Source organism: Diabrotica virgifera, chromosome 7 (assembly GCF_917563875.1).
Source record: "Diabrotica virgifera virgifera chromosome 7, PGI_DIABVI_V3a".
Taxonomy (NCBI): domain Eukaryota; kingdom Metazoa; phylum Arthropoda; class Insecta; order Coleoptera; family Chrysomelidae; genus Diabrotica; species Diabrotica virgifera.
The window spans coordinates 197,437,353-197,462,281 of record NC_065449.1 but is presented as its reverse complement, the minus strand read 5'-3'; the positions used below and the strand labels follow the sequence as shown (position 1 = coordinate 197,462,281).

The 24,929-nt window shown below is 31.8% G+C and overlaps 1 protein-coding gene across 1 annotated transcript; it reads left to right on the top strand.

The window, feature by feature from the left end:
* Positions 1–3,218: 3,218 nt before the first annotated feature.
* Positions 3,219–3,712, top strand: LOC114329046 (glyceraldehyde-3-phosphate dehydrogenase-like). The gene has a single exon (XM_028278058.2). It carries the CDS (start codon positions 3,256–3,258, stop codon positions 3,577–3,579), a length of 324 nt encoding a protein of 107 aa, XP_028133859.2. The 5' UTR covers positions 3,219–3,255; the 3' UTR covers positions 3,580–3,712.
* The last annotated feature ends 21,217 nt before the right edge of the window (positions 3,713–24,929 follow it).

Below are 24,929 nucleotides of genomic sequence, written 5' to 3'. Positions count from 1 at the left end.
GAGTGCGGACAATTATTTAGTTCTTTTAATGAGTTTAAGAACATTTTAAAACAGTACGCAAAAGATAAGAGACTATAAACTAATATATATATTTTTTTTAGTTATAAATGAAATAGTATTACCGTAAAAGATTAAAATAAAAGGAAGACCTAAAGCTTTCACAATAATAATTAACTTGTTTTAAAGCTATTATCCTTGTGGCATTTTTGTAATCAACTATTCTAAATGGGAACTAAGCCACATTTTAACTAAAAAATTGATTTTATTAACGTTTCGACTTCTAAACCGGATGTCGTTGTCAAAATACAAAATATTAAATTAAACAAAAATGTTGTTGCTTAGTAAAAAATTTTTTCCAATAATTTATTTAATCTGACTAATTTTTGTATTTTGACAATGACATCCGATTTGGACGTCTAAACGTTAATAAAATTTTTTTTTAGTTAAATTGTGGCTTATTTTGCATTTAGAATAGTTGATTATAATAATTCACTTATGTATAAAAATTATTTTAACAATATTTTGCTAACCTAAATGTATACTTTTATATATACACATTGATTTATTACAATTAAGTTTGAAACATCTGAATAGTTCTGCTTCCCGTCCCTTAAAAAATATGTTTCCATTAAACAAACACTAAACATATCAAAATAGCATGTACCAAAATATATAGTAACTGCGCAAGCTAAATAATGACGTCACTGGCTTGATGAAGTTTAATTCGCGTCTACCTAACTTTTTTATTTGCGTACACGTTAGTGTGTACCTAGACACAGCGAAATATAACCATAATAAAAACTAATGCAAAACTATGTGACGTCACGTGCCGTTTTAACTATTTTATACCGCTGAAGACTTTAAATATGTATTTCTAAGTTATTACGAGTTTTTGAAGCGTGAAATTTTGGAAATCTCATTTTTAAACAAAACTGAACATTATTATCTAATAAAAGAAAATGTGCAAGTTCCCTATTGTGGAACGTGTCATCCTGACAAGTTTATGATTGTGAAAACTAGCAGGTTGTTTTTAAGTTTATTCAATAGCAAACTTTATAATATGTGAAAAAGTGTTTATTATTCTTTGTATTTTAATAAGTCCGGCACGTAGAACATGTCAAACGACAGGAATTATATTGGTGGTAAATAGCAGTCTGATTTTTGCATAAGATTTAATGAAAGGGTAACAAATCAATTGGAAGTTCTGTCCGACAAAATACATGGGACGTTTTCGTAGTCTGGCGTTCGGAACTTGTAACCTGTTCCACAATTAAAACTTCCAGTGTTCCCGTACATCAAAGTTTGTCCGACTAAACACTGTTAAGCTAATAACAAATTTTCAGCTTGCTTTTAATAAACTTTTTTTTGGTACGCGGGATCCAGGCCTAATACTGAACCAGAGGCAACTCATTGAAAAGTCGAGAGAATTTGAAGTAACTATGATAATATGTTTTTTGACTATCAGAAGGCATTCGATTGTGTAAGCTGGATAAATCTTTGGTTTATTTTAATAGATACACCTGGTGACACTTATTAAAAATCTGTACCAGTACAATATGGCAACAGTACGACTAGATCCGAAGTTCTCAGGCAATTCAGGTGATGGCTGGTAGAAAAATCTTCAATTTAAGATTTGCTACTGACACTACACTACTTGTAGCAGCAAGTGAACAAGAAATGCTAGATCTCCTGCCAAGATTTAAGTTGGAAAGTTGGTCTTAAAATTAATAAAGACAAAAATAATAGTGATAGACAGATTCAACACTATTCAACTGGTAACCACTTGCAGGAGTAGCAGATAGTAGTCAGCTTCAACTATCTCGGAGCTGTATAAATAACGATGGCAACTGTGTAGCAGAAGGGGACGCATTGGGCTGGCAAAAATGCGATGAGTCACTTAAATAAAGTTTGGGAGATTAGCAGTGGCGACGCGTGACTTTTTCTAAAGTGCTACCAAAACCAGATGCAAAAAATCTTATTTAAAAAAATGAAGATATGGCTAAATGTATATATAGCTTCAATAATATCATTTTTGTATATCACTTGAAACTCTCGAAAAACCAGTTGATGTTTCTAGATGGCAAATTTTTTTATCTTTTTTGACAATTAATGTTAACAATTCCCTGTAATTGCCTCGATTGTCAGAGTCGTCGACCTCAAAATGACCACGAAACGCTAATTCTTGTTTGGCCAAAAAACATACGGTATCTATTATAAGTGTGCTAAGGATGTACCTATCTATTTTTTAACAAACTCATTATGTTTAGCAATATTTGCTTTAAAATCTTGGTTAAGAGAACTTTCGATTCTTGTTTTGCCAAACTGAATCAAATTAGGTATACATCTTACATGTAGGTAACGGAGAAATTTCATGTCTCCTTTTTAAAACTCTAAAACTATTTAAATCGTGAACTTGGTCCACCCATTTTTTCTGTAGAAACCAGAAGACATGGCCAACAATAGTCTATTTTTCCTGCAAACCAAATAACCAAGGATTTTCACTGTACCAACTAAAATTAAAATATCGAACTACTTTTTTATATCATTTTTTTTCTTCAAAATTATAAAAATAAAAGGAGAATTACTTTTCAAGTAGTTGATCGATTACGCAGTGACACTCATCCATGGTTAACTACACGCACACTTTTTATAGGTACTGTAATCAAATTTAAATCTGGTAACAGGGCTACTGATATACACAGCGCGCACACGCCGTCGCTTCCTTAAAAATTTTCAGACACTAGCCGGTCCCGAGCGACAGCGATGGTAAACATTGTAACCACAAATGAAACTGGTAACAGGGTACCTACATTATCTTCGAACTAAGATATGCGAAACAATTGGGCATTAAAAGCACAGTGTGTATGTAAATTCAGCGCGGAAAAATAAAACTTTCCAAACTAAAACGCGTGCGGAAAAGTAGACTTTTTTGCACGCTGGTAGAAAAAATATATTTTAATTAATCTGATATTGGGTGGATCTTTAGAAAGTCCTAGCTTCCTTATGAAGCATTTTTTGATAAAGATGATTTACACCACATCGACAAATGAGTTAGAGTTTGTAGTTTTCTTTTCGTGAAGAGCGTTTGCGGACAACCTCTATAATACGACGAATTCTGGAATTATTAAATAAATTCTTTATATCTGTTAATACAGTTGATCAATGTATTTTTTCTCTTTTTAGACCGTATGTAAAAGTAACTTAATTTTATAAGATTCACTAATAAAACTAAATTCTTTAGGTAAATTAACTGGAATGGCGTTCAGAGTCCCTACTCCTAATGTGTCTGTAGTAGATTTGACAGTGAGACTCGGAAAACCTACCACGTTTGAACAAATTAAAGATGTAATGAAGCAGACCTCTAAGACAACCATGAAGGGTATCTTAGGCTATACTGAAGAACAAGTAGTATCCACTGATTTTAACGGAGATTCCCATTCCTCTATTTTTGATGCTAAAGCAGGTATAGCTCTGTCGGACCAATTTGTTAAGCTGATTTCATGGTACGACAACGAATACGGTTATTCATGCAGAGTAATCGATTTGATTCTGAATATTTCAACTAAAGATAATTTCTAAGCTAGCATACAATAGAACGAAGTATCTTTTTACTTAAAAGTGATCAGGTGTTATTTTTTAGTTCGATTAATGCGTTCAGGATTTGTTGTTTTTTTATTTAAATAAATAATTGCTTAATAAACTTTATACTATATACTGTTTTAGAATCTTTAGAAATAACTGACCAGGAACACTCATAAAGAGAAGAAAGAATATTGAAAAGTAGACCAGTAAGGACCTGTTTTTAGGTGGATGTGAGAGGTGGCATTCAGATTTTTGCGGATAAAGTTGGGTGATATCTTCGTAAATAATAATTTATTTATGCTCCTTCTCAAATATGCCCGAAACATTAATAAAAAAAATAAAATATTTAAAAATTTCAAAAAAATTCGTTTTTTTTTTCTACTTTTTTTGCTTATAACTTTAAAACGATTCATTTTGGAACAAAGTCGTATAGGAATAAAACAAAGATAATTAAATTTTCTATCAGATGCGATTGGTTAAAAATGTCTTAATTTATCACCCTTGCTGGAAAATAGCAACAAATATAAAATAAGGGGGCAAAACAAGCCTGTCCTTATTCAATGACTTTCCATCACTTAGGTTACACTTGGAACCTTCCTAATTCGCTTAGAAAATTTTTGTAATGTGCTAAAACCGTACACCAAATTTCATTAAAACTGACTTACTAGATTTTGAATAATAATTTTGCAATCTAAACATTTTTTAAAAAATTAAAATTTTTTAAAATCTTGCACAACAAAAACTAGAACTTACAACTTACACTTTACAGAATTGAAATCGGATTATTTAAGCAGCCTCAGTAGTGTTTTAAAGTTATAAACAATTTTTTGGCTTTTAAAAAAAATTAGTGCTGTGGCCAGGAGGGGGTGCTACGGGCTCCTTTATTTAGATGGACTTACCCAAGTTTTTTATGTATTTTGACCCGCAGAACACGAATTTTTTGGGTAACAGTTGATCCGGTTGTCGATAAGATTGTTATAAACAAAGAACTTGAGGAATTACATAACATCGATTTTCGCAAAATAAAACGTTTTTTTTGTATTTCTTGGGTAATTCTAAGCAAACAATGTTCTTACAAGTTTTTTCGTAGGATGCATAGTTTTCGAGATAAACGCGGTGGAACTTTAAAAAAATCGAAAAATTGCAATTTTTGAACGCGAATAACTTTTGATTAACAAAATAAAATAGCAATTCTGCTGACAGCATTTGAAAGGTTAAGTCAAATTATACCGGTTTTAATTATTTGCATTGCTAAAAATTAATTTTTTTATTATTAAACAAAGCTATTTGTTTTATAAGCCAAAAAATTGTTTATAATTTTAAAACATTGCTGAGGCCCCTTAAATAATCCGATTTTAATTCTGTAAAGTGTATTAGATAGGTAGGTTAAAAAATTTGAACTTTTTTAAAAACATTTAGATTTTTATGCAATTATTTACTATGAATTATCTTTTTGGTCGATTTTAATGAAATTTGGTACACGGTTTAAGTATGTCACAAAGAATTTCCTAAGCGAATTACTAAAGTTCTAAGTGCCACCAAAATGGTTAAAAAACATTGAATAACAACAGGCGTATTTTGCCCCCTTATTTTGTATTTATTGCTATATTGCAGAAAAGGTAATACATTAAGACATTTTTGACCAGTCGTATATCATACAAAATTCATTTATCTTTATTTTATTTCTCTACGACTTTGTTCCAAAACGAATCGTTTTAAAGTTATAAGCAAAGAGCGGAGAAAAATCGATGTTTTTCGAAATTTTTAAATATTTTAATTTTTTTATTAATGTTCCGGGCATATTTGAGAAGGAGCATAAATCAATTATTATTACTGAAGGTGTCACCTAATTTTATCTGCAAAAATCCGAATGCCACCTCTCACATCCAACACTAGACGTTTTTTCACAGATCCTTACTGGTCTAAAGACTAATATGTTTTGTACACACTTATGACAATTGAATTAATGGGAAAAGAAAAATAACTACCTATTTTTGAAATGTATAATATTTTTTAATTTCCTAGCTGAGCGCTTTCCGCTTTCAAAGCCCTCTTCAGAGCTATGGTCAAAGGTTTAAAGTACCACTACAAAGAGGGATCCCATTTTTTAAACTGAAAAAATTTCTTATGCAGTTTTAAAAATTTGGTTGGATATTGAAATGTTTATACAGGGTGAGTCATGAGGAACTGTACATACTCCTACCTCGTATGCAGGCCTCTATGGGGAATAACAAATGACTATTAAAAAGTGTCTGCTCCCATTGTTTAATAATATACAGGGCGAGTTGTTAACTTTTACAGAAATTTGTATTCGTCACAATTTTTGAACAGTAATATCGATGTGTCTCTTATTTTGGCCAATCGTTACACTCTTACCACCCAATCTACTGATTTATTCAAACTAGAAAAAAATCAGGTCCGGATTTAAAAAATTAGTTCGTTTTGGTCTTAGAAAAAATTTCACCCTATATATGGTTTTTGAAAACTCTAATAAGAATTTTACAAATTACAGAAATAATTTTTAATAATAAATGGAAACGTTAATAAAATCATTTTTTTGGTAAAATTGTGGCTTATTTCCCATTAAAAATAGTTTATTACAGAAATAGGCAATTAAAATGGCATATTTATTTTTTCCCCCACATAATTACTTAATTTTTTATAAAAAAATCAAATTTGACTATGAATTAAAAGTTTGGTGAAAAGAACCATAGATTTAAAAAAATTAACTTTTTTTATAAAAATTAATTTTTTGTAACAAATATTTAATTTATAAGTTACCGCCCAATCAACTGATTTATTCAAACTAGAAAAAAATCAGGTCCGGCTTTAAAAAATTAGTTCGTTTTGGTCTTAGAAAAAAATTTCACCCTGTATACGGTTTTTGAAAACTCTAATAAGAATTTTACAAATTTGACAAATAGGTAATTAAAATGGCATATTTATTTTTCCCCACACGATTAGATACTTAATTTTTTATAAAAAAAATCAAATTTGACTATGAATTAAGAGTTTGGTGAAGTGAACCATAGATTTAAAAAAATTAACTTTTATTACAAAAATTAATTTTTTTTTAACAAATATTTAATTTATAAGTAATAATACTATACGTACTATAGCTCGTGCTATACGTTTTAAATAATACAACCTTTTTAGCCAATTTGCAGAATTTTAAAAGGAACATGTTTTGAATAATACGAAAACATCATCCTGTATATTATTTATTTGTCAAAAAGGAGATAAACAAATAAACCTAAATTAAACAAAAAGAAATATTTTCCCGTCGTTTTTTGCATCACTACCTTCTCACCATGTATTAATACTATGTATTTGTATAAAAATGATAATTTGACATTTTCGTTGTTTGAGTACATAATTTGACTTTTCGTTCACCATCGTTATTATTTAATTGTGTTTCTTACACTGTTTGTACTTTTTTTCATTATCATATTTTACAAAATAGTTTGCTGAACCTACTTGCCAATGTAGCCGCCCGAGGTATGTACTTTATGCACGATGGGGCATCACCACATTTTTCAGTTGCTATTCGTCAACATCTTCATGTAACATGGAAATAGGTGGATAGGACGCGGAGGGTCTCATGCATGACCACCTAGATCAGCTGATTTTAACCCTGTCGACTATTTCCTATGGGGTCGATTAAAAGAAATGGTTTATCAAGAAAATATCAGTACGCGACAAGGACTAAGTAATTGATAAAATTATTGATTCTTGTAACATTACAAATGCTTGGTTTTATAAAAAGATGCACTAGAGACTTTCAGAATATTGATGCAATTAAATTACTATATTGTTCTTTAGTTAGACCTCATCTAAGAGTATTGTTCTTGTGTTTGGTCTCCATCTTACAATATTTACATAACAAAAATCGAGACAGTCCAACACAAGTTCTTAAGGTACATAGCATATAAACTGGGTATACCTTTTGAGTTAAATCAGTTAAATTATTATCAAATTGAAACCCAATCGGGTATTCTCTCATTGCGTGACCGACGAGTAATTAAGGATGCAAGGATGCTCTATGGCATAATTAATTCAACAGTTTTGTGTCCTCAGCTACTTGAGCAGGTTGGTCTCCATGTACCTCTCCGCAGAACTCGATTGAATCAAACATTCTATGTTCCTATCCATAGAACCAACTATGCATATAACAACTTTTTATCTCGAGCACTAAGATGGGCAAATACTCAACCTGATCTAGATTTCCTTGCACCGAAGTCTGAATTCATCTCTGGCATCGGACGTTTGTTTGTTTGAGTAGTTGTTGGATATTCATTATTGTGAGATATGAATCTGATTTATGTGATTAAGTTTGTGATATTTATATTTTATTGTATTATTGTTTTATTATTACTATTTTATTGTAGTTTTATTATTATTGACACATGTATTATGTATATTGGACTTATAAACTTGTAATCTTATTGGGCAGTGTCCCGTTGAAAAAAAAAAAAAATAAATAAATGAAATGATCCCTTAACTCTCAGGAGGTCTATTAGACAGTTGATGGTCCGACAAAGATGGATTTCATTTCGAAAATCTGCTATAAATCTCAAAAAAAATTGTTTTATTTGTTTCTTAAGTTCTTTTATGTATCTATGTACACAATTGTTGTACACACATAAATATTGTTAAATTTACTTAAACATGCAAATAAATCTGTTTATGTTCAATATTTACAATGTTTTATTGAATTTACCAAACTTTTAATTCATAGTCAAATTTGATTTTTTTATAAAAAATTAAGTAATCGCGTGGGGAAAAAATAAATGTCATTTTAATTGCCTATTTGTCTAATTTGTAAAATTTTAGAGTTTTCAAAAACCGTATACAGGGGGAAATTTTTTCTAAGACCAAAACGAACTAATTTTTTAAAGCCGGACCTGATTTTTTTCTAGTTTGAATAAATTAGTTGATTGGGTGGTAATAGTGTAACAATTTACCAAAATAAGAGACATCGATCTTACCGTTTAAAAATTATGACGAATAAAAATTTCTGTAAAAATTAACAATTCGCCCTGTATATTATTAAGCAATGGGAGCAGACACTTTTTAATGGTCATTTGTTTCCCCATAGGGGCCTCCATACGAGGTAGGAGTATGTACAGTTCCTCATGACTCACCCTGTATTTAAAATTTTTAAAAAAACATCGAGAACAGCACATAGCGACTTCACAAAAAACACATTCAAAAATTTGATCGTGGTCAGATTAAACCCATCATCTGAAGTGGAAGCAACCGGCAGAATCCTTGTTTTCAGGAATTCCATCTAAGCCATCTGTTTTGTTGTTATTTTGAAAGTTTATAATGTCTTTGTGTATTGTGTTTGCCCCTTTTTCTTAAATTTTCAACCTTTAGTTATTCCTTATTCCAGCCTCAGTTATGACTTTTTGTTATGATGTACAACGTGTTTGTGTCCTGTAATCTAGCTGCATCTTCCACTTTTCCTGGTATTGCTTGCTTTTTAACTTCTTTACTTTTATCCACGTATTCTTGTTGTACTTCGTTTGTCCCTATTGGATTTGCTGAAATTCTTCTTCATGTATCGTGTCCTTTCAGAAGTTGGTTACCTTAATTTTATTCACTGCCACCCTAAATAGCATGCTTGTAGCAATACCATACCAATCTCGCAAGTTCTTCAACCATGAAGTCTTTCTTCGTACTGACCTGTGTTGGCCTTCCCTTGCATAATAGCAACCTATAATTTGGGACCTATAATTACATGTCCGAAGTTTTCCATCTTTCTCTTAATGTTTTTTATAATATCAACAGTCTTGCTCAGATGTTCTAGTATTGTGGAGTTTCGAATCTTCTCCACTCTTCTTCTCGTTGTCCTTGTGACCTATAAGAGCGTCGGAATTTGGTATCATCTATCCATCTTTTACCCATTTCTTCCACGCCTTCCGGTCTCCTGCCATTTTCTTCATCTGTTGCACTGTTTTCCCTCTCTTTGTCCCGATTTGCTCCATCCACCCCTTTCTAGGTCCGCCCTTTCTTCTTTTCCCCTGTCTTTTGGCATCTGCCACCTTCTTTACTAGTCTGTTCTCGTTCATCCTAGTTATATGTCCAAACCAATTCAGTTTTCTTTTTTCAATTTTTTTCCTCTATTGGTTCCTGGCTTAGCACGTTTCTGATGTTTTCGTTCCTTTCCCTGTCCATCTTCGTCTTTCCAGCTATTTTTCTCAGCTGCTTCATTTCTGCTGCATTTATGGCACTTTCATGTCTTTTATTTGTGACCCATGTCTCGCTTGCATATAGAAGAGTTGGTACTGGTACTGTGATTGTATTATATACATACATGTATTTTTGTTTCCTGGCTGATTTCCCTTTTTCCCAGTATCGTATTCGTCTTCTCTACTCTTCTTCTTCTTAGGGTGCCTGTCCGTTCCGAACGTTGGCGACCATTCTGGCTATGATGACTTTGTTAGTTGCTATACGGAATAGTTGTGTTGAGGTCTTTCTATACCATGTTCTCAGGTTAGCAAGCCAGGATATTCTTCTTCGTCCTGGGGTCCTTTTTCCTTCAATTTTACCTTGTAAAATGCACTGGAGTAGCTGGTATCTGCCTTGATTTCTCATTAAATGCCCTAAGTACTGCAGCTTACGGCCCTTCACGATGTTGACTAAATCTGCGGTTGTGTTCATCCTCCGTAGTACTTCTTCATTGGTGACTTTGTCTGTCCATGGTATCTTCAGGATCCTTCTGTACAACCATAGCTCAAAAGCTTGAAGTTTCGATAAAGTTTCCGCCTTCAAGGTCCACGTTTCTACTCCGTATAAAAGCACTGAGTACACGTAACATTTAAGGAGCCTTATTTTTGTTTTTAGAGTGATGTCATGGCTCTTGAACACAGAGCTCATAGTCAAGAATGCACTCTTTGCCTTTCCGATGCGACATTTAATCTCTTGAGTATTGTCCCACGACTCATCGATTATAGTGCCCAAATAGTTGTATTGTGAGACACGTTCAATTCTCATTTGGTTCACATACAGATTTACTCCAGTTATGTTTTGCTTGCTGATGATCATTAGCTTGGTTTTGCTGGTGTTCATATATTCTACTGGTTTCAGTTATTTTATTCATTAAGTTTTGCAGCCCTCTATGGTATTGGAAAACACTATTGTATCATCTGCATATCGCAGGTTACTGAGCTTGACTCCATTTATTGAGATGCCTTCATCAATATCTTTTAGAGCCTCTTCAAAAATGTGCTCTGAGTACAGACTGAATATCAGCGGTGCAATTAAGCATCCCTGTCTCACACTCAAGAAACTTAAATTCTTCTTTAGTATTACATTTCGAAAGCTTCAAGGCTATTTAGATCGCTTTTATTCATAGTCCAAGACTCAACGTCATAAAATAAGACCGAGAACACGTAGCAGCGAAGTAGACGGATCTGCAATGTCAATTTTAGGTCTCTGCTACATAATACTCTAGCCATCCTTGAAAGACGGCTCTGGTCTTAGGCGAAGCAACAAAGCACTAAAAGGCCCAAAACCTAGGAATTTTATGCAGTAAGATGAATCGTCATGCAACTTTTTGCATTCGATTCGAGAGAGTGTCAGGCAATTTTGTGAACTAAATTGATCTCCGGCAAAAATTTTTGTGTATGAGAAAATGCATTTTCAAAGTGCATCTAGAAGAGATGGAAAATGAAAAATTTAGAACTAGAATTTAGACATATTGACGGAAATGAGTTCAATTTTTAAATTTGGGGGTTTTGGAAGTCACTGAAAACGAATTTCATGACGGCGCCCAAGTACGCGAGCTACTTGGTTCCCAGGGTGCAATTCGTCGCCTGGGACGATCGAATAATTTGCGGGACGATCGAATAATTTGCGGGACGATCGAATAAATCACGAAATGAAGATTGGATCGAAAAACTGAAAAATACGTGTTTGATATTTTTCAAGAGCCTATCGAATAACATCAAACATGACCCTCCACTCCACCCCCTGGAGGTGGGGTGGGGGTAACTTTAAAATCTTAAATAGGAATCCCCATGTTTTATTGCAGATTTGGATTCCTCATGAAAAAATAGGTAACATTTTTTAGAATTGTTGATAGATGGCGCTAATAAATAGTGTTTTTCCGATTATAGCGCCATCTATCCATAATTCGAAAAAATGTCTTGAATAAATGGTACTTATTTTTACGTGGGGAATCCAAATCTGCAATAAAAAATGGGGGCTCCTATTTAAGATTTTAAAGTTACCCCCCACCCCACCTCCAGGGGGTGTAGTGGAGGGTCATGTTTTATGTTATTTGATAGGTTCCTGAAAAATATTAAACACGTATTTTTTGGTTTTTTATTTGGAAGTGTATTTCTTGAGATATTAGACCGTTTCTATAATTTACCTCGTATTGTGAGATAAAATCTAACACGCGACTGTTCACGTTACAGAAGTGAGCGTGACTGCTCCCGGGTTAAATACAAAGTTATAGCCTCTAAAACATTGCTATCGTTTAAAAGCTTGTATATTTCCCTTGGAAGTTCATTAACCAAGAAATTCAATTTAAATTGCCCTATTTTTGTCTTACTTCCACGGTTTATCATATTTCTTGTGTAAAAAATTGTTTTTCTAAAACAATGATTTAGCACATTCATATTAAAAGGAAGCATACAGAACGCATGTTCAAATAAAAGACGAAACCATTATATTTAAAAATTATATTTGAAAAAATAAAAATAAATAATTAGTCAAAAGGTTAACAACTGGATATATAAAACATTCATCTATAGTAAATATGCTATTAATGAAAATTATTTAGTAAGATACAAAATCAACTATGATCGGGAATTACGAAAAACTTGAATGTTTTAAACGTCCAATGTAGCAGTCCAAGAACTAGCTACGGAATGCTTATTACTACAATTCAATTGCTAAAATAATTCTTTTGGATACTAATTGATTGTACGAACTATTAACAATGACATAATTTTCAACTCATTTAACTTTTTCTCTAACTGAAAAATAAATAAACAGATATTCCACAAAAAAGAAATACTAGATTTGCTAGTATCAGCTAGTTCTTAGACAAGATGAGTATTTCATTCATAGTCCTCTACATTAATAAGCGTAACTTTGAGTAGCAAGAAGTTGTAAGATCTTAACTCTTTTTATCAAATCCATTGAGATCATAACGCTAATAGTCAAAATCCATGTTTTACCCTATATTACCATCGAATATCTGTAGCATTTTAAAATCCCCTCAGACCACTCTAAGCTTGTCTCGGCATTTTATTTCAAATATGTCGTTGAGTCCAGGGAACGCTATATAGAATTTATATGTGTCTTATAAAGTCGAGTCCTTCGAAATGTGAGCTTACCGACGTATAATAACAACAAATAGGTAGGTACGTATATCCTGGCCAACTCTCGACTTGGATTGTAGCGCCATAGGAGAGAGAGATTCAAAAATCCTTTTGAGATCAATGTACTAGCAAACAGAGAAAAAATAATCATTCAATCACAACTCCGGAAAATGTCGAAATTGTGAGAGTTATGTTTGAAAAAGATAACTTCACAAGGAAAAAGCCAGAAGTTAGAAATTACTGGTGGAATGATCAGCTAGAAGAAATGAAAAAACATAAACAGGAAGTATACCATAAATGGCTAAATGACAGAGAAAACGAGAATAAAACAAGTGAATATCGGCAAGCACGTGACAAATTCAAAACCGAAGTCATAAACGCCAAAAATCAAAAATGGGAGGACAAATGTCAGGACACATACATCGGAGGGAGAAAATCTAGAGAAGCCTGGAGATTTATAAAGAAAGTAAGAACCAGCAAAATAGAAGAAACTGTGATAAACCCTATAACAACAACGAAATGGGAAGAACATTACAAATCACTATTGGTAGAAAACAGACCAGAATACAGGACAACATCACACAATATAGTCGAGATCACAGGACAGCCAATTCGTATAAACGAAGAACAGACCAAAAAATCAATATCCTTATTACAAAACGGCCGCGCCCCAGGGCCGGAAGGAATACCTGCAGAACTACTTAAAAATGGTATTACTGACAAATTAGCTAAAATAATAACAACATTAATGAACAGATTTTTAAATGGAGAACCGGTACCACAGACATGGAAAGAATCTATACATAAGAAAGGTAGTAAACAAGATCCAAATAACTGCAGAGGTATTACCGTAACTAGTACACTAAGTCGATTGTACGGAAGAATTCTAAAAGATCTAATATGTGAAGAGTACCACCCATACGAATCACAGGAACAAAGCGGCTTTAGGGCAGGTAGATCCACAATAGACAACATTTTCTTTATAACTCAAGTAATAGAAAAAAGGCTGTCAAGAAGCCAAGAGTTGCATTTACTCATGGTAGATCTAACGAAGGCATATAACACGGTCCCCATTAATAGACTATGGGAAGTACTAGAAAAGACCAGCATAAATGTATCTATTATACGGAAATAAAATATCAAAAGGTTTCCTAGCCACTAAAGGTCTAAGGCAAGGATGCTGTATATCGCCAGTATTATTCAATATACATATTGATGAAGCCCTTAGACAATGGAAGAAAAAGTGCAATGGAATGGGACTACCGATAGGAGATGCGATATTCTATACGCTGCACTATGCAGATGACCAAATTGTAATTGCACAGGACAAGAAAGATCTTGAATATATGGCAAGGAAACTAATTCATTCCAAAATTGCCCATGGCAGAGCACAATTTTTTTTCAATCAGGTGTGTACTCTGAATAGGTACGCAGAGAGATCATAAAATTAAACTAGTAATTTTAAGTGTAAGTTCTGACCTTAAGAACTGCTTTAGTGACTTGAACGATCAATAAAAACGTGTTGTTACGTCGAATGAGGAGTGCCTCCTGGATTACGAAGAATAAAGCATTGCTACAGTTATTAACAAAGGTCCGATACTTTCGGGACAGTTGTTATACATTGGAATGTTTGATATTTAAAACTAGTGAACATTTTAAATGATAAAGTAACTTCGGTAATAAATTATCTTCAGTTTTTAACACTCTCATTTGTCATGATTTGTCTTCTTTCTATTATAATAACCTTTGTTTCGGATACGCCTATTAATGGTAAAAGAACTATTATCTGGAAATATAATTATTGTAATAATTATTCATAGGTATCGAGATGCAATATGCAACATTACCAAACAACACATAGGTGCATACAAATTTTCAACAATGATAAACAGTCTAAAGAGGTTAGTAGACACGTGTATGGCCAAGATATTCTCTATAAGAAATCTCTTACCTAAGGGCAGACACTGACTACTTGTGATTCACAAAATGTATCGACTATGTACTCAGAAAGAATATCTGTAAATCGAAACTGAATAAAGAATAATTCTTAAAAAAATAATCAAAGATCATAAGTTAATTATTAGATACTTTGTCAATTAGACCAGGACGCATCTGTAAAAATATTAGTACATTTGGACGTTGAGAGATGACTCACATTTCTTTGCAGAAATTGCTTTTAAATAAATCATATAATAATAATTAAATTATCCTCTCACTCAAAAAGGTCCGAAACATTGTCTAAATAATCAAAATGTCAAAAAAATGAAGGAAAAATTCGATTTTTTTCTTCGTTTTTTGATTATAACTTTAAAAGTGTTCATTTCCGAGAAAAGTTACGCTGACATAAAAGTTGCGTAATTCAATTTCCTACGAGATAGCATTGGTTAGAAATTTTAAACATTGTCACCCTTGTTCCAAATAGCAATAATTGCGAAAAGAATCATAAAAAAAGTATTTGCATTTTACTTTTCTCAACCATTTATGCTAAATTTGGGATGTTCATATTTCACGCAGAAAAACCTTATGATACAGTAAAATAACAGTGGCAAATTTCATTAAGATCGGTTTAATAGTTTTTGCAAAATAAGTTGTGTAATCTAGCTTTCGCAAAAAATGCATTTTTTTCAAAATGTTGCAGGACTGAAAATAAAGCAGAAAGAAAGTTAATTATTTTTTACATGAAGAGAAATACTGTATATTTCATTTGAAATTTGCAAAATTAAAATCGGTTAACTACCACCGCGTCAGGATTTTTTTTAAATAAACATTAATTTTTAGTGCTACGTGCAGGACAGCGAATAGGTTTGCTCTGATTGGGCATTCCAATTACCTTCGATAATGATTGATAATTTTTAATTTTAGTACATTTCGATATAAATAAATAAATTTGTTTATTGCAAAATAAAAACACATACTATGTCCTTTGAAATAATACTTTTTTTAGCAAAAACTTTCTTTGTTCATATATTTTAACTTAGATAATAAAAGTTTATTACTTTTAAACATATGCAATTGTGTAAATAATATTTCACACACAATACTCAAATAAGTTTGATTTTGAATTGGAATTAAAATATTAAAATACAACAACATATAGAGTAAGAAAATAATATATTAGATAAAGATTCGAAGAAATTTTGGTGGAAATCAACTTGTGTAAATCGAACACCGCTGTCCTGCGCGTAGCACCAAAAATTATTGTTTATTTAAAAAAATTCCTGACGCCGTGGTAGTTAACCGATTTTAATTTTACGAATTGCAAATGAAAGGTTCAGTATTCATCTATATCCAAAAAAAATTCAACTTGCTATCTGCTTTATTTTCAGCGCTGGAACATTTTGAAAAAATTATTTTTTTTTTGCGAAAGCTGGATTGCAAAATTTATTTTGCAAAATATATTAAACCGATCTTAATTAAGTTTACAGTATTGTTTTATGTCATAAAATTTTTCTGGGTAAAATATGAAGGCCTCAATTGTAGCATAAATGTTTAAAAAACGTAAAATGCGAATACTTGTTTTTTATGGTTTTTTCGCAATTATTACTATTTTGCAACAAGGGTGACAATTTTTAAAATTTTTAACCAATCCTATATTGTAGAAAATTTAATTACACAACTTTTATGTCAATGAAACTTTTCTCGGAATTGAATATTTTTAAAGTTATAATCAAAAAACGAAGAAAATAATCGAATTTTTCATTCATTTATTGACATTTTGATTATTTAAACAATGTTCCGGACCTTTTTGAGTGGGAGGATAGCTCAATTATTATTATATGAGTTAATTCCAAGCAATTTCTGCAAAAAAATATGAGTCACCTCTCAACGTCCATCTAAAAACAGATGCGCTCTGGACTAAATTCCAGCATATTTAATTGTAAGCATTAATTTGTGATTTTCGCGAACAACTGATTTTTATAACTATGTCTGTTATTGTGTATTAGAAAGTCATTTGCAGTTTGGACTCAATAGAAATTTTTTACTTGAAAATTACCCAGAAGATATAAAGCCAGTTTACATCCAATTTGTTTTTATTATTTCAATTGGTTTGTTCCAACACAACGAAGAACCGTCATGTAACGATCACGTTACTATATAATTAACGTTCCATAGTAACGAAATAATACGTTCCATGTTACTGCGCAGGACGGTGATCGTTACATGGACTGTTTCTTGTCGTGTTGGAACAAACCTAATGTGAATAGGGAACTTGACAATTTTTTTTTATTTATTTATTATATTTGCCTACATATAGAAACAATAAATACCAAATATCAACCCTCAAATCGCAATACAGTAGACTCGCGATTATCCGAGGTAACTGGGACCGTGACTACCTCGGATACGGAAAAACTCGGTTAACACTGAGATTGGTTATATTGATAGAAAAACACGTAAATAATCATAACTGTGGATATTTTAATGACAAAATTAATACAGTACTGTCTATAAAAGATAAAAACATTTACCTTATCAATATTACTGTTTAAAAAAGTCTTTGGTTTTGCATAACCTTTATTCCTCTTTTTGATTTTGAATCGGCGATGTTGCGTCAAGATTGAAAATTGTAACTCACCTGTTATTACTTTTGCCTCGGTTAACCGAGGGGCTCGGATGACCGAGACTCGGATAATCGCGAGTCTACTGTATTTAATTTACCAACAATGTTTTAATCCAACACGAAAAGCGCAGCACGCTATGTGACGTCACGCTGCTCGTTCCAGGATACGAGAACAAAGAACTGGCAACACTGGAAGATTGTTTGTATTTAAAATTGACAGTTCGTTGATTTAAAAACATTGTGTTTTGAAGGTTAGATTTTTTTTTGTGTATAATTTCTTTTTATCTTTGCTTTAATAATATTGATAATAATAATGGAAGCAACACAAAAACAATATTACAAATATTGTATACTTTCCATGTGGTCCAATACCACTTATAAAACGCCCTGAATACTATTTATTCGTGTAACTCAAGATCGAAAAGGGTCGTTTAAAATGGTTAAAGGCATGCAAAAGAAATGAGAAAGATCATTTTAATGTGAGTATAAAAGTCAGACTCTATTTTCATCTACATCCCAGTTCAATAAGTACTTATTTTATGTTCACTTCTTTGCTACACAATGCAATAATAATATAATGCAATTATACATATTATAATAATATAATACCTAATATAATATATTATATTAATGCAATATACAATATAATAGGTATTTACTATAGTATTACAAAGAACCTTGTTTTTATTACTAATTCTTTTTAATTCTTTACGACTTTATCATTCCTTATGATTTTATCACATAATGTACCGTTGAAATACTTATCGCTTTCGCCCGTTTATAGGGACGACCAACAAACTGTCTGACGTCACAACCGATTCCGCCCGTTGAAAGAATAATTTAAAGTCTGCAGTTTTTAATTGCTTATATTTATTTCATAATAATAAAATATGAGTTTTTTGTAAACTGGGGTTCTTTTAACAGCATTAAATAACGTTTATCAGTAATATTTCTGGAATATAATTTTTATGCAAGTTCCCTATTATTTGAATAGGGCGGATAATATTGCATTTTCCAGAATTGAGATATATAAGTCTCCTATACGTTTCCGTGAGTTAGATAGAACAGTACTAAAACCTGAAATTTTGCTAATAACATATCATGTACTAATATGGCTGTTGCTCTTACTGATATTTGACTATCTGTTCAAAAGGGTTTACTACCAAACAAACCGATAATGCTCTATTTTTTAATTCTCCATCTTTTCTAATCTTCATCCCTTTCACTAGATGTAAAATGACTACTTTTTATGAATAAATTGTATGCTCCAGTTTTTTCTAGCGTTTTAACCCCTTCCAGTTCAAAAACGAAGTCCCACTTTAGATTTTAAACTGCTGCATTCGAAAAAATTTCTAGCCGAGTGTGGTTTAAACTATGAGCACAGTAAGTTACTCATATCAAAGTGTGTTCGTTATCTCACTGAGCCCGCTTTGCAACAAATTACCAATAAAGAATTCACCCACATTAGTTTATATTTAAAATTAAAACGATCATACGAATGTGTCCTAGATTTGTTTAGTATTTGTGGTATTACATTCACAACAGTCCACTACTGTTACTTATATTATTTGATAATCATCATAAGAGTGTTAAATATATTTGTATGAATTAGACACGTTTACTGTGGCAAAAGTATAATTATTGTCTCTATTCGATACACTTTGTGAACCTAACTCAATAATACTTAGTTATGCATATAAAAAAAGTTACAATTATTAATGAATTGGCACACTAACAGTAAGTACAAACATTTAATTTTAGTAGATACAGAGCATTTTCGACAAAACTTAATACAAAATCTTACTCCACTTGGAAAACATGCTTATCTTGGCCACTTTTAGGTATATTTGGCTAGAAATTATTTCACTTAAAAGCAAGGCCTTGTAGGTTCACCAAAAATTTAAATAAAACTTCGTTGCACATTAAAATAATATACTTGGTAAATTTGGAAAATATAAACAATTTCAACAAGAATACCATATGAGACCTGAACCCCTATGTGTTTTTGTCATCATCACCATTCACCATGACTTTACTAAATTTGGAAAATATAAACAATTTCAACAAGAATACCATATGAGACCTGAACCCCTATGTGTTTTTGCCATCATCACCATTCACCATGACTTTACAAGCTTTTGTGAGTTTCGGTTTATTCCAAGATCAGTTTTCATTCCCTTTCTTAGCTTTCCAGTTTGATACCCATAATTTTCTTAAGTCTAATAAACACTGAAAATAATAGAGAAGCAGATCGTACAAAATATTTATGAAGATATAAAAGGAAAAACAATAAAAAGAACTTTAAGGAAAGATGCAGATGATTGGATCGAAATAAAAATATTAAAAATATGGATTCTTTACTTTTTTTCTGAATGTAGGGATTGAAAAACTGAGATTAATGAAGTCTCTAAAATAGCATATAGGGAGAAAATACCTCTTGTAGTATTCTCCGCACTTACGAAGAGAAAGTAGGTATGTAAAGCTGTATACAGTTAAAGAATTATATAGGGTGTCCCAAAAGTAGCGGAACGGTCGAATATTTCTCGAAATATCGAAAAACTGAAAAATACATGTTCAATAATTTTCAAAAATCTATCGAGTGACAAAAACACGACCCCACATTCCACCTCCTAGAGGTGGGGCGGGGGGTAACTTTGAAATCTTAAATGGAGACCCGAAGTTTTTATTTCAGATTTTGATTCCTTACGTAAAAGTAAGTAACTTTTATTCGAGATATTTTTTTGAACTATGGATAGATGGCGCTATAATCAAAAAAGTATTTATCCTGATGTCATACATAGGTAAATAATAGAAACGGTCTAATATCTCGAGAAATATACTTCCAAAGGAAAAACAAAAAAATACGTATTTAATATTTTTCAAAAACCTATCGAACGGCACCAAACACGAACCCCCCACTCTACAACCTGGAGGTGAGGTGGGAGTAACTCTAAATCTTAAATAGCAGCCCCCATTTTTTATTACAGATTTGGATTCGCCAGGAAAAATTAAGTAACATTTGTTCGAAACAATTTTTAGAATTGTGGATAGATGGCGCTAATAAATAGTCTTTTTCCAATTATAGCGCCATCTATCAATAATTCTAAAAAATGTTTTAAATAAATGTTGCTCAATTTTTCATGATTAATCCAAATCTACAATAAAAAATATAGGTTACCATTAAAGTTAACCCCCACCCCCACCTGTAGGGGGTGGGGTAGAGGGTCATGTTTGGTGTCATTCGATAGGTTTTTGAAAAATTTTAAAAACATATTTTTTGGTTTTTCATTTGAGAGTGTATTTCTCGAGATATTAGAGCGTTTTATAATTTATTACAATAAATTGTTTTTTCCGATTATAGCGTCATCTATCCACAATTCTAAAAATGTTTCAAATAAAAATTGCCCACTTTTACACAAGGAATCAAAATCTGCAATAAAAACTGGCGGTTTCTATTTAAGATTTTAAAGTTACCCCCACCCCACCTCGAGGGGGTGGAGTGGGGGATTGCGTTTGGTGTCATTGGATAGATTTTTAAAAATTATTGAAAACGTGATTTTCAGTTTTGTGCTCCGATGTTTAGTTCGCGAAATATTCGACCGTTCCGCTACTTTTGGGACACGCTGTATATTTTCTCTCCTATATAGCAGTCACTAGGGACGACCATTGTATCCTCGTGACATAGTGGGAAAATACACACATAGTTTCTGTATTTAGATATCTGATTCACATATTATCTTTTTCTGATTCATAAACTTTTGAAAAAATTAATATTGTCCCTGTGACTGATTTAACTCCTTAAATCATTTTGTACGTTATATATCAAAATTAAGTTTTGGTGAATCTACATAAACATTTATATCGGCACATACAAAACCTCAATGAACACACTTATCACTAGTTTTAGTGGCATACAAATGCTCTGTACGAGAAAGGAATCAGGCATTAGTACACATTTAACGATTTATCATTAATGATTAAACAATGTAAAGAAGATTGATACAGGGCTAGTAACAAGTTTTAAATGTACATTCGATTCCAGAGAGAGGAATGTACAAGTAAAACTTCCAACATACTATACTATAATTCAAAAATTGCAACAATTTTACTAGAGATACATAGTATCAACTTATCAGTGTAAAAAAAATATTAGTTACAGTAAAAACCACGATCATTCGAAAGCATTTTTATAACCTTCAATATGAAGTTGTTTTTCTAATCCTAATCTAACGGTTTTTATTCTCTTATAGGTATAGTTTATTATAAAAATTAGTTTTAACAATTATCAAAGTTACGTTAAACTAAAACATAAATACAACATTTTCTATAAGTTAAAAGGCATCGAAAACAATTGAATTATACCAATATCTTGTTTTATTTTTAAAAATTGAACACACAAACACGTTTCTAATAAAAAAATGGATATTTTGATGTATTTTAACATGAACGTACAATTCAATAGTATGTATATTGATCGTATTAGGTTAACCTTTAAATAATGTTACCCTTTGTCAATAATTCAATATACTTTTTACTATTAATAATATGCAGATTGAAAATGTGGAAAATTTTATTTATCTTTTAAGTGTCATAACAGAAAGCGGAGGTAGATAAAAAGTTATTTGGATAATGAGGATACGAAAAGCTCAACAAGCTTTCAGCATGCTTAATCCTGTTTGGATGTCTAGCCAGAATATTGCAAAGACAAAGATCCGAATAATTCTGTCAAATGTCATGTCTCTTCTACTCTACGGATGTGAAACCTGGAAAGGGACAAATACGCTCCCCTACAAACTGCAGGTTTTGTTAATAAATGTCTAAGAATAATTATTCGTATTTTCTGGCCTAACATCATGAGTAAAGTCCGGATTATAAGCATTTTGCTTTTTTTGCTTATAGTTATGATTTTTAGCAAAATGCTTATTTTAAAGATATTATGTTGCTTATCTTTGTTTATTTTACGAAGTATGCAGAGCTATAAAACTCTAATAATTCAATGAACCATAAGAATTTTAACCCCTAGGCTTAGGAGATAAACGGGAAAATCCATCGTTATACCTGTCCATGTAATAAACTAATATTTGTCTGCAGACAGCCCAAATTCATTATATTGTTGTAAAATACTTTTCATTTTTAATTTGTGCCTCGCAGTAATCACTTGTAGTCGAGAATAATAATTTTGAATTGGTGTTTTGATTGCTGAAAATATGTATAAGAACATTTTTACATGGATCGCATCATATCCTGAACTATGCATTGATGGAGGAAAAATTTACTGCAAACCTTGTAGTAAAATAATTGTAAGTACAATTTTTTAACTTTTTATGTAAACTAGATTTAAAAAAGTTAGAGTATCTGTACCCTTTTAAGGTTTAAGTTTAAAAAAAATAAAAATGGGTGTATCCGGGTAAGAAAAGGTGTACTTAACGTTAAAATGTAATCTTTCTTGCAGATTACAGCACGTAAACCAAATATAACCTTGCTTATTTCATACAAACTTTGCTTATTTTGACCTTTCTGTCATGCTTATAATCCGGACTTTAATCATGAGAAACGAAGATCTGCTACACCTGACCAAACAAAAAGGGGTAGAAAATTAAATGAAATCCAGAAAGTGGGGTCGGATCGGTCAGACAATCCCCAAGGAAAAACAAAAGATGTCGCCCACCACAAATGTGAAGAAGGTCCATCATGGACGAGATAAGAGGTCAAGGAAAGTCTTGGAATGAGGTGAAGGCCTTAGGGCAAAAATGGAAGTCGATGGCGCGTTTTCACTGAATCCCTATTTTTATCCACACTCTTTTCTGATTACAAGTGATAAAGGTCGCGAAAAAAAATTTTAACAATTGCAGAAGGGAACATTACATATATTATTATCTTCTTACGTCCATACCACGAGGTGTGGCTATTAAATAACGACACTGTCGCTGATACCAGAGAAGTACGCATGCGCCAAATGCCACAGACTGTCAAATGTACAGTAACTCCTGCTGTTGTAAATAATCCGTCTAATCGTAGCATGTCACTAGATTCATTATTTTATGTCACCGAAAAAATGGCATGTATGACAGTAGAGCAACGAATCGTTACTCAAATGTGAAAAAACAGGTTTGAAACTTAATAATTTATTGAAATAATAAAATTAATGTTTATGCGTGTGTTTTTGAGTGAATTAATCGTTTTCAAGATGAAAGGGAAGACGTTAAATGACACTTTATATGTCAAAAAAAGGATGACAAAATCAGTAATCTCTACAAATGGTCCTTGAATCAATATACGCCTTAATTATTGCATAGTTTTCAAATTAATTATCAAATCCGTCATGTATACCGTCAATAAAACTGGGATGAAAGAATTATATGTCTATCACTATTGGGAATATGAGAGGACCTTTACAAAAGGTTAAGGGCGGGGGGTATGGTTTGAAATATTTAATGTTTTTTTATTATTTCAAATAAAAGTGCATACTTTCAAGAATACTCTCTGAAAATTTCAAAATAATCGGAGTAAAATTACCAGAGATACAGCGTGTTGAATATCTCTACCTTCGACTCGCTTTGTCGAGACTTCGCGCCAGCACGCTTGAGCGTAGTGAGAAACGTTAAACAACTGTTCGCCTTCTCTTTTGTAGATTACTCCTCGATTCAAAAAACATATTCCAATGTGCATCACTTTACGATTTGGCAGACAAATAAGAAGATGAAGATGCAGTTGTCAAAACTTTAAACGCATTTTTCTCAAAACTACTTTTTCAAATGCGGTGGACATTGTAACTGAAAAACTACTCGGCCGATCTACCTGATATTTTGCACAGATTTTCTTAAGACATTTCATGAGGTAACAACGTCGAGATATTTTTCTTTTTTGCTTATTTTTTGTTAAAAAATAATAAATCTGTTGATTTTCACAAAATTTTTACCAAAAATTTCATTTTTTTGATTTCTGAGTGATACCAAAAATTCAAAAATCATTAAAAATAAAAAAACTCGACGTTGTGACCTCGTGAAACTCATAAGCTAACTAAATCTTTTGAATTTTTTGTTTCGTATGATCTAGTGACGAGTTCTGATGTCCACCGCAAAATCAATTTTTTTTTGTGAGCTGCCTGTCAAAATTTGTCACCAATGGCTTACTTTTTAATATTTTGGATTGAATTTTTTTCTAAATATTCTTTGAATTGCACTTAATAGGTTTATTTAATTTAAAAATAAAATAATTCTACCATAGCTTCGAAAAAAATTCAGAAAAATGTGCTTGATATGTTGATTTCAAACCATACCCCCCTTAATGAATCCATATATGCCTTAATTATTATTTTTTAATTAAATATCAAATCCATCATATATAAATAATGTCAATAAACTGGGATGAAAGAATATTTTTATCGATATGTGTATCACTATCCCCAAGTTCTTCAATGTAATGTATTATTTCTTATACTACCTTAC

Coding starts and splice junctions, on each gene's coding strand:
- LOC114329046 (XM_028278058.2), top strand. CDS start 3,256: ATGGCGTTCAGAGTCCCTACTCCTAATGTGTCTGTAGTAGATTTGACA.